Source organism: Pseudochaenichthys georgianus, chromosome 6, assembly GCF_902827115.2.
Source record: "Pseudochaenichthys georgianus chromosome 6, fPseGeo1.2, whole genome shotgun sequence".
Lineage (NCBI taxonomy): Eukaryota > Metazoa > Chordata > Actinopteri > Perciformes > Channichthyidae > Pseudochaenichthys > Pseudochaenichthys georgianus.
Genome location: NC_047508.1, coordinates 28,723,719 through 28,734,904, shown reverse-complemented (window position 1 = coordinate 28,734,904; position 11,186 = coordinate 28,723,719). Strand labels below are relative to the sequence as shown.

Genomic DNA, 11,186 nt, shown 5'->3' with positions numbered 1-11,186 from the left:
TGGATATGCTGTAATTCATATGGCAACACAAAGAAAGTTATTGTTTATTTTGTTTTTAATATACACCAAGGTTTTCCATAATGTGAGTGGTCATATATGTACAGTAGGCTACATATCATTCAATTGTATAGTCCGTGGTTACAAAAAGGTAGGCTATAGTATTTAAGGGATGAAACAAACATAAGCTACATGGGTAAATCGAGGGTTATACTTTCAACAATTGTTTTCTCATTCACAGCGTTGACAAATCTAAATCGTCTTTTTCTTTCATCTTTATTTGACTGTTGGAAAATGAGTTGATAGTGTCCATAACACATTTTATGGGTTATTAATGAACCAACTGGTATTTAATGTTGTGCCACACAATCTGTCATTAGGTCACCTCTGATAATAAATGTCAGGGTCTGCCAGGCTTTCTGATAAGCTAGTGAACACAAAAACATCTTGTGCTTTTATGTTCACATTCCGCACTCTTTGGTAATGTTCGGGACAAATTGACCCGGGACATATTCCAGTGTTTAAAAAAAAATACAGAACTAAATTCAACATGCACAAGTCCTTGTATATATTGCCTTTAACTCATTCCCCAACAATATAAATGAAATATATGATTAGTTTTTGAAAATACTCTTTGCTAGATCAAATTTAACAATGGAAGTGTCCATCATTGTTTGTGATAAAAATGTAATTTATGTTAAGACTGTACTGTAATAAAAACTAGGTTTACATTTTGCTCATGCATTTCTAGGACAAATGTAAATGAAAAATGTTTTCATTAATGTTTATTATTTTTAATCTGTCATATAATAATCAAAGCCCTGAAGGAAATAAAGCAATTTAACAGCAATTGAAACACAAGAACCACACATCCAAAAGTATTTGGCTGTGAAATATATAGAGATGATGAAACATCCATATAAATGACATAGAACAGATATAAACACAAAGCAAATAAAAACAATTAACAGTCACTATTCATAAAATACAGTATATCCGAAAAATATATTGATGAAGTGACGCTGCAGAACATCATGTGAGTCAATGGGCAAGTCCGTTTAGGAAACACATGATGTACAGAACTTCTTCGTGTGTATAGCACACATTTGTGGAATCAGCTTCCAGTTTGTGTTTGGGCGGCAGACACCCTATCCGTTTTTAAGAGTGCGCTTAAGACCTTCCTTTTTGATAAAGCTTATAGTTAGGGCTGATTAGATTCAGCCCCTATAGTTTTGCTGATATAGGCTTAGTTTGTCGGGGGACATCTTCCTTCTTCCTTCTCTCTGTCTATACCTGTGTACTCTCATGTTACGATTATCCCAGCTTCCCCAAATTTCTTTCTTTTTGGTGTCTATATACGCCGGGATCCGGAGTCATGGATGATCCTGCGGTCCTGTGTCCTGGATCGCGAGCCCTGGATCGCGAGTCGTGGCTGTGGTCCTGGATCATCGGTCCTGGATGGATATCCTCGTGGATTCATCTTCCTATTATACACACATGCATTTCCAAACATTTGGACTACCTATGTTGCAAATGTATTATCTTTTCAATTTACACACGGCATCTATTGCACGTCTGTCCGTCCTGGGAGAGGGATCCCTCCTCTGTTGCTCTCCCTGAGGTTTCTCCCATTTTTCCCTTTAAACTGTGGGTTTTCTTCGGAAGTTTTTCCTTGTACGATGTGAGGGTCTAAGGACAGAGGGTGTCGTATTGTCATACTGATATTCTGTACACACTGTGAAGACCACTGAGACAAATGTAACATTTGTGATATTGGGCTATATAAATAAACATTGATTGATTGATTGATGTACTTGTTGCAGTTGCTGCATGTAGTCTGTGTCTTGGAGTCCTTTGAGGGTCCACAGATCTCACAGCACTTCCTTTTGCCAGCACAGGGTGCAATCTAGAACAGTAAAATATGTATTAGTTCAGAAATTGTTTTCACCACATCCCTCCACCCTAACACTGGAAAACACACACACACACACACACACACACACACACACACACACACACACACACACACACACACACACACACACACACACACACACACACACACACACACACACACACACACACACACACACACACACACACACACACACACACACACACACACACACACACACACACACACACACACACACACACACACACACACACACACACACACACACACACACACACACACACTTCAGCACTGCAGGTTGTGGTTGTGTTGGCCATGCAGGTGTAGCAGCAGAAGTTGCCACCATCTTCCTCAATATAGCAACAGAAGCTGGGTTCCTGGGGATGTGTTGTCTTTGCTGCATGTGAGGTGATACCAGTGCCTTGCCAAGCTCCTCCCGAAAAACGTGTCTTCTTTGGAGCTTCTTTTGGTTCCATTCTGGGTTTATCCACATTATCCTCATCTTCAGAAATGTCTTCCTGTTCCACTTCACTGTGTTCTTCTAGTGCATTCCACTCACTCATCCATTATTAGCTCCAAGGCTCTCTGAGCAGAATATCGTTTGGCCATTTTGCTGGTAGATAATTGTGCACTATACACTGTAATGTGAGGTTATGTCTCTGTTTAGTCCCTCCTCCAGCGTGCAGGTGCGAGGGGGACAGTGCGAGAAAATGTAAAATGTTTATAATGTTCTAGGATAGTTGTGTGTCCACTACAAAGGGTAAAGATCAAGGGAAAACAGGATCAAACAGCTTTTCTATGCATACAATTGTGTGTGTGTGTGTGTGTGTGTGTGTGTGTGTGTGTGTGTGTGTGTGTGTGTGTGTGTGTGTGTGTGTGTGTGTGTGTGTGTGTGTGTGTGTGTGTGTGTGTGTGTGTGTGTGTCTTTAGTTTCTGTGTTTCTGTGTGTTTTTCTCTGTCTGTCTGTCCTGGTATTGTATCCGGGTCAGATTGACCCGAACCTCTTATGAAGGACATAAATGCGGGTGGGAATTTTTTCATAAGTGGAAAAAAATAAAAACAATTCGACATGTCCTTCACAATAAATAAGCCCCGGCCAGTTTCAGGTTGAACGAAAATGTCCTTATATTTGTTTTTATTCATTGAAAATGGAAATCGGGTCCATTTGACCCGAACACCACACAAGGGTGAACTAGAATAATTGTTTATTATACCCATCCAGACAGACTGTGCCCTCATTGAGTGTTATGAAGCAGGGATAAAGAACATTTTATGACGAATCAGATAGTCTTTTTTGTGTGTGGCATCATAGTTGAACAGCAGCGAGTGGAACAAATAGCTGCCATTACATCCAATCATGAATCATCTACCTGAAAGTAAAGTGCAAATTTCACTGCAATATAATGTAATGGTCCAGATAACAGCTATAACTGATTTAGAGACAATCTGATTTAGCAGTGAAATCAAGTATACTAAATCTTCAAAACATACATTTAAACTAAATGTATTCTGTCATAAAAATACAAGTTCATTTGATATTGCAAAAGTATGAAGTATTATGAGAGTATCGCAGTATACATACAGTAGAATTTAACTCTGTAGAGTTACATAGTACAGTCAAAGTTCACATACTTATCTTTGGACTATTTCCTTAGAGGATGTGTGCTCTGACACATTAGAGGATAAGTACTTATTTCTATTATAACCTCATAAAAAGGGTTTCTTCTTACTACAGACCTAAGAGCAGTTATAACATTTGAACATTTGTATTATTTTACATCATTATGTCTGTCTGTCTGTCTGTCTGTCTGTCTGTCTGTCTGTCTGTCTGTCTGTCTGCACCATGGCATCGTGAATTTAATCTAAGGAATAACTATTGTATTCACCATTACCTACATATTTATTTCTCAACATGATTAAGGTTTTTGTTCACACAAACTAAATTGCATTTCACATAGCTCAGTAAAACTAGAAAAGAAAGAAATGTGTTTTTGAGTTACGACACATATATTGTTGGTTCACATGCTTCCGAGAAATGTATTATTGATAAATAGGAGCACAATGGCTTTTTATGTCTAACATAGAGCATAGTTGGAGTACATCCTCTAACACATGAACTCATTCCTGATTAATCCACTTCGTATTTACTTTTATGATGACATGTTGGTTTCTTAAGGTCAAAGAATATAATCATCATCTTATCATCAACAATGAAATCATTTATATTTAATTATCACTCTTATCCTGCAATTCCTGAGAAGATCACATTAGTACATAACATGTCTGTTAATTAGTGATGACATGTTTCATAGAGGGCAGACTATGTTTTCCCGCAGTGTGTTTCACAGCACAGCATTTCACTGCCAGGTTGAGGACGACGCACAATGAGTAAGCCATTAGCTCAGCTTTTCCTTCCATGAAGCCCTTTGTTTAGCAGATCTGAACAGTTATTGTGCTTACCATTAAGCTACAAAGACTATGTGGAGTTTATTTTAAGTGTATCTTTCATAGTATAATTTGGAAACAAAGTTTTTTACTTGTCTGGCATTCCTGGCTGGTAAAGTTTAAACTGCTCTACCAAAGGCTGCTGCATGAGCTTGAACAAAGATTCTTTGTTTTTTTCAGCGGAAACTGACGATGTCCAGTTGCAAAAAGTAACCCACGATAAAGGAAATGGCATGGACAACCCGGCTTTCGAGGTATGTATCACATTTCCTTTCTTTAAAGATAATGAAACAACATGATCATAACAAATATTTCTTTATTTTCTCAGCATGGCATTACTGATACTAACGGCTCCAATAGCCAGACCAAAGGGACTAAAAAGGGATTGGGATCATACTTAAGGTATGTCACTTCAAGTAATTGTATATTTTTTGAGTTAAAATTGTTTTTTCCTGGGTACAATTATCCCTGCAGGTTGACTGCTTATGCAATGTTAATTTTGATTATACTATATGTAAATGTACAGTACTGTATATGTGCATAATTAATATACTTTCAACCGAAGATCTGCAGCTTCTTTCTGTGCTATTGTAAACTGTAACATTATTATCAATTCTCAATTTTTGGGCAAATATCCATTAATAGGTATTGAATCTATGATCATGTGAAAAACCCTTTTTTTTTTACCCAAGAAAATACTGTTTAAAACAGAAATATGTTTTGTGTACATTGGTCCTAAACTTCAGCCAAGTTTCCAAGCCGTTAAATGCCACAGAGGATTACATCAAGGCACATTCCCAAACCTTCAAATATGTCGTGCTGGGCATACTTGGAGCAGGTAATACTGAAAGTCTATTCATTTGTCTTAAAAATGTGCAGTAATCAGTAAATATATATAAAACTTTGTTTTATAAATGCTTTTTTCTGTCCTGCAGGTTATGTGGCATACTTCATCGCAGCCTGCCTATTGGATTTCCAGAGGGCCATCGCTCTTGTAGTCCTCACTAGTTTAGCTATTGTCGTTAAATCATATGAACTTCTGAAGCAGTACAAAGGAGAAAGCATCGTTAAGTGTTTCAGCCCCGCTGTAAAATACTTCAAATCTAACTTGAAATGGCTAAAATGGTGAGTGGACGTCTTGTTTTCAGTTGAAGAAGCTACACATTATGAAACCTGTTTATGAGGGAAGGTGTGTTTTATTGTGTTTATACTTCATTTTAGCAGTTGTGGCCCTGCTTGTTCTGTGGCTCGCCTTTGACAAGTGGGGGTGCCCTGAAGAGCTAATCCTGTTAGGAGGTGTGTGTCTGATTATGAAACCTGTTTATGAGGGAAGGTGTGTTTTATTGTGTTTATAGGGTCTTCATCTTAGCAGTTGTGGCCCTGCTTGTTCTGTTTCTCGCCTTTGACAAGTGGGGGTGCCCTGAGGAGCTAATCCCGTTAGGAGGTGTGTGTCTGTTCGTCGTGCTTCTGTATCTCTTGTCAGCACACAGGACAGCGGTGAGTTCTGCATTGAGTCAACCACTGCATTTATGCTCAAGGATGCATTGTCACTGTGATGAGAACTGTTTCGAAACATGCTCTGGAGTTATTGCTCAAGTCATCTCTGTCTGTTTTGCTGAGACATTTGATATCAATTGGCCTTGTGCCCATATCATCTTAGGGTTTAGCAGAAGTGCTTTCTTGCGATTGTAATAATAATAAGGTTTTCTGGCAACTCCCTGATACAGTCACTAACCACACACAATAGGGATATGTGCAATTTGACGGACACTATGCATAGGTGAAATAGGGAAAGTGCAATATTGATTTGTGTATGAATACAATAGGGGAAAGTGCAATATTTGATTTATGTATAAATACAATAGGGAAAAGTGCAATATTTGATTATGTACAGTATGAATGCAATAGGGAAAGTGCAATTTGATTATGTATGTGCAATAGGGAAAGTTCGGTACCTGTATGTTTCTTGTTGTTTCTTTGCCATGTGATATATGTGATCTCTGTTCTGTATCTATGACTGATTGACCTGAATGTTTTTTATGTGTATTATCTCGATGCCCAAGACAAATTTCTCCTAAGGGAGACAATAAAACTCTATCTAATCTAATCTAATCTAATTTCCTTTTTGAAAATCTTTTAGGTGTCATGGAGGCCTGTGTTTTGGGGTCTCGGGTTGCAGTTCTGCATTGGCCTTTTTGTAATAAGAACAACACCTGGGAACATAGCATTCCAATGGCTTGGACATCAAGTGCAGGTATATAAAGCCTTAAACCTTTGTAGATGTGTGTGGCTTCATCATGGTTTATAGTCATATCTTGCTTTCTCAAGTATTATATCAGAAATGTCAAATACAAATACCATACATTTTACTAACATCCTAAAACGTTTATTTTCAACTCATAAGTGAGTAGTGTTACTGTGAAATCACTCCTGGTTTGCCCATCAGTCTTTGCATGTATTTACATTGTTACTTATCCACCAAGAAACACTATTCTTTTACTGAGTGGATCGTATATTCAAGTTTGTATCTTCTTGGTCGAATGCACTTATTGTAAGTCGCTTTGGATAAAAGCGTCAGCTAAATGTAATGTAATGTTTATGCTTATCTTTAGAGCTACTTTATGGTGCTATTCAGCCTCATTTTGAGTAATCTAAGGGTGAAATCAGCACAATGTGAGACAGGCATGTCACTTTTTAATGTGTGGTTGCCCAATTAGTTCAAAGACTTCCTATTACCAAATCATAATTATGAGTGGATGAAAGGATTGAGAAAATAAACAATCATTTGAAATAATGCAACCCATGTTTTCTTTGTCATGTTTACAGATATTCCTTGACTATACCAAAGAAGGTTCACGTTTTGTCTTTGGGGATCTGATCGATAACATCTTTGCCTTTCAAGTAAGTGGTGACATTGAGTTATATATTGGCACTAAACCAATATTCAATTTATTAAAATCGAACATGTTATAATTTAATTTGGTGATTTCTTTCTCAGGCTTTGCCCATTGTTGTGTTCTTCAGCAGCGTGATGTCAATCCTTTACTATTTGGGAATAATGCAGTGGCTCATTTTGAAGGTAAAGAAAGATTAAACGTATTGCTCACAGCAGCAAAGGTCTGGGGTTGTATAACTTAAGCCTGCAGTCATATTATGAACGAGAGCCATGTGTTTTTGTCCATGCAGATCTCATGGGTTATGCAGATAACGATGGGAACCTCTCCCACAGAGACCTTGAGTGTGGCGGGCAATATATTTGTTGGGCAGGTACTCTGAGCAACACTTGATTTCTTTGCACTTATATCTCTTACATTTGACTGATTACGTTTGGTTTTGACATCATAGAAAGCTGGGATTCAAGTTTCATGACTGAATAAAAAATATTATTAAGTGCATCCTACAGTTTCTCTGTTGTTTACTTTTGCTCTACCTTTTTTGTGCTTTAGACTGAAGCTCCTCTGCTGATCCGCCCTTATTTGATCGACATGACCAAATCTGAGATCCATGCTGTTATGACTGGTGGATTTGCCACCATTGCAGGCAGTGTCATGGGGGCATTCATCTTATTTGGGGTGAGATTACGTTTTGATTGCCATTGCATACCGGGTTAATACACAAATAATGATTAAGAAAAAATATCTATAGGAATACTACATGAATAACAATCTTTTGTATGGGAGTATATCAATGTAAAGGCTCGTAGGTAAAAGCGGGTTTCATGAACAGTTCATGATGAGAATATCAGAAAAAACATTAAACATTTATACCTCTCTTTTAAAGCAGTAGATAAATTAAACTAAAAATGTGATCCAGTTTAAACTTAAACTAACACTAAGAGGTTTAAAGTTTAAAATGGCCAATGTCCAAATAGTACTTGGCCAACAAGTGCTTCTCCAAGGAGAATACATTTGAGATTCTCTGCCAATTCATTATCCTAACGTGATGGTTACTAAGAGATCTTTTAGTAAGCAAGCTAGCAGTCAATGTTATGCTTTGTGAACTATTACATAGCAGCTATTTCTGAAAAATGTGCAAGGCTTTATACAAGGCTCAGATCAGAAACTAATGGGGCCCATGATGACACATTTACTTTTTTAAGTGGAGCCAATAAAGTCGAATAGCTGAAGATAAACCGGTTTGAACTAGCGGGCTAATTACCGCAGTTTGCAGTGATTCATGTTACTGCCATCTAGAGTGTCCCGGAAGAAGATCTACAAAAACAGGTTTTGAAGGTTACTGAACAACAAAGAGAAGTTAATCATTTGCAGTAGTTCTGCTCATAAGCACCCAAAACACATCCTCAAAAAGCTGCTATGCATCAGATGACTTATTAATTAATTGATAGATAGCAGAGAACCCTGTTGACATTATGAAAAAATGGACTCCTGGGCAATAACATAAAAAAGAGGATGACATGAAGCAAGGTGCCAGCAGGTCATATTCAAGCCACTCCCTTGTCTCAGCAAACCATATTTGTTGAGCAAATCAACATCAACGACATTAAAACAGGAAAAGATAATGGTTGGGCGAGGGATAGGTTTGACTAACAAGATCAGTGTTGCATTTGTGTACCTCATAATGGTGCTCTTTCTCTGTAAAAATCTGCAAATGCTCTGCATTTAGATATTGAGTATAACACTGATGTTGATGCTTAATAAAAAAACAATTAAGACTTTTTTATGTTTGACAGTGGTTCTGTTTACTTCAATTGCAGAATACCAAACACTGTATTTGTTTCTTATTAATGCAGGAACTCCTTCTCAAGTCTAACACCTGAATTAAATTACATTTCCTTTTATTTTGCAGATTGATGCGTCTTCCTTGCTTTCAGCCTCTGTAATGGCTGCTCCTTGTGCTTTGGCCATCTCCAAACTTTCTTACCCAGAGACAGAGGAGAATGCCTTAAAGTCAGAGAAGAGCATTAAAGTGTCTTCTGGGTGTGTATATATGTCCCTTACATTCTCGTACGTTTTCATGATTTTTCTATTTTTGTGAATAATAAAAAGTACAATTGTTAACTCTACAGTGATGAACAGAACATCTTGGAGGCTGCTAGCAGTGGAGCGTCTGCTTCAATAGGTCTTGTTGCAAACATTGCTGCAAATTTGATAGCCTTCCTAGCCATACTCGGGTTCATAAATAAAGCATTGAGTTGGTTTGGCGGTATGCTGGGACATCCTGATATCACATTTGAGGTATGTTTTAGCACAAGACAGAAAACTTAAATTTGACATTTTGATAATGATTTTTTAAACAAATCTGAATGTGTTAAAGGTATTCAGAAATAGCTGGCTATGAAAAAAGATTAGAAAAAGAGAAATAAATGAACATCGTAGTAAATAAAAAAAGTATTGAGGTAAAATAAAGAAACGTTTAAATTCATATTTGTTTTGATCATTGATTTCTTATTTACATTATCATTTATTAAATTGTTGGACTGACATGCATTTATTTATGCTGACGTTACACAGATTTTGTTCAGTTTTCCTGTGATTAACTACGGAGTTTTACAATATCCAAATAAATAACCATTTGTCTCCCTGTGCTCATAGATGATTTGCTCCTATGTATTCATGCCGGTGGCTTTTATGATAGGAATACCGTATACGGAGAGTTTCACTGTGGCTAAACTCATTGGGACAAAGCTCTTCCTCAATGAGTTTGTGGCTTATCAGACACTATCTGCACTGAAAACCAACAGACTCAATGGACTTGAACAATTTGTGGGAGGAGAATTACAATGGTTATCTGTGAGTACATTTTCTAAATTGGAGTTCGTATAGGTGTGCTTAACACAGAACTCAATTATAGGGAAATTATTTTTGGAAAGGCAAATTAAAATTACATGATTTTTTGTTTTGTTTCAGGTCCGGTCAGAAATAATCAGCACTTATTCTCTTTGTGGTTTTGCCAACTTCAGCTCGCTGGGTATTATGATTGGAGGCCTGTGTGAGTATTTGTTCACCTCATCGTCATTGTTTTTTCCTGCCACAGGATAATTTGTCAATAATGATTTTTCTTTTCTCAAAGCCTCAATATGCCCTTCCAGAAGAGGTGAAATCTCCTCTATGGTGTTGAGAGCTATGCTCACTGCAACTTGTGTATCTCTCATCAATGCCTGTGTTGCAGGTGAGATGATTGAATTGAACAGGGAGTGCAGTTTCATGTTGTGCTGTAACTGAGAAGCTTTTTCACTTTATTTCTTAGGGATCCTCGTTGTTACTCCAGTGGACTGCGTGACGCTGTTCAAAGCTTTCAATGCCACCGATGTAAATATACAAACTTGCTGCCAAGACCTTTTTCAAAGGTAAGTACATTTTTATTAGAAGGAATGACTACAAAATGTAAAGGAAAAACATCAGGCCCACACAGGTTTAATAGATTTTAAAATGTGCATTTGTATAGCTGTGATCAATTGAGTTAAGTAATATCTGTCAATATCTACATTTGGACTAACATCTACAATTTGTTTTTCTTTCAGCACTGTTAACAACGGGACCATCTCATTTGAAGAACCGTGGAACACAGTAGCAAACACCACTGTGTTTTTCTCTAAATGCTGTCAGTACTTTGGCCTCTCTGTGCCAGTTTGTTACTAGAAGAGGAAAGACACATCAGTGTTGTTAATTTACGGGTCTTCTCTACCTGTGTTGTATATTTGTATCACAAATCTGACACAAGATGAATGTATCTTTCTTGTATAGTTTTGTAATTTTATGCACTTTTTATGTAAAGGATTTAAAGGACACACCTTAAGAAATATACCTCGTGAAATATTCAGGCATCAACAGTTTGATAAGTGTGAATATTTCAAATTAAAATTAAGTGA

General features: G+C 37.2%; 1 protein-coding gene across 2 annotated transcripts; it reads left to right on the top strand.

Moving 5' to 3' along the window:
* Positions 1 to 4,215: 4,215 nt before the first annotated feature.
* On the top strand, positions 4,216 to 11,163 carry slc28a1 (solute carrier family 28 member 1). 2 transcript variants are annotated; one of them, XM_034084899.2, is made up of 18 exons: positions 4,216 to 4,300; positions 4,538 to 4,611; positions 4,686 to 4,759; positions 5,104 to 5,195; positions 5,293 to 5,482; positions 5,713 to 5,854; positions 6,498 to 6,611; positions 7,184 to 7,258; positions 7,356 to 7,436; positions 7,544 to 7,624; positions 7,804 to 7,929; positions 9,164 to 9,294; positions 9,384 to 9,552; positions 9,910 to 10,107; positions 10,225 to 10,306; positions 10,388 to 10,486; positions 10,565 to 10,664; positions 10,839 to 11,163. In XM_034084899.2, exons 1-18 carry the CDS (start codon positions 4,297 to 4,299, stop codon positions 10,954 to 10,956), a joined length of 1,950 nt encoding a protein of 649 aa, XP_033940790.1. In that variant the 5' UTR covers positions 4,216 to 4,296; the 3' UTR covers positions 10,957 to 11,163. The 2 variants fall into 2 exon arrangements, with proteins under 2 accessions (XP_033940790.1, XP_033940788.1); XM_034084897.2 differs by lacking the exon at positions 4,216 to 4,300 and having other exon boundaries at positions 4,323 to 4,611.
* Positions 11,164 to 11,186: the final 23 nt, after the last annotated feature.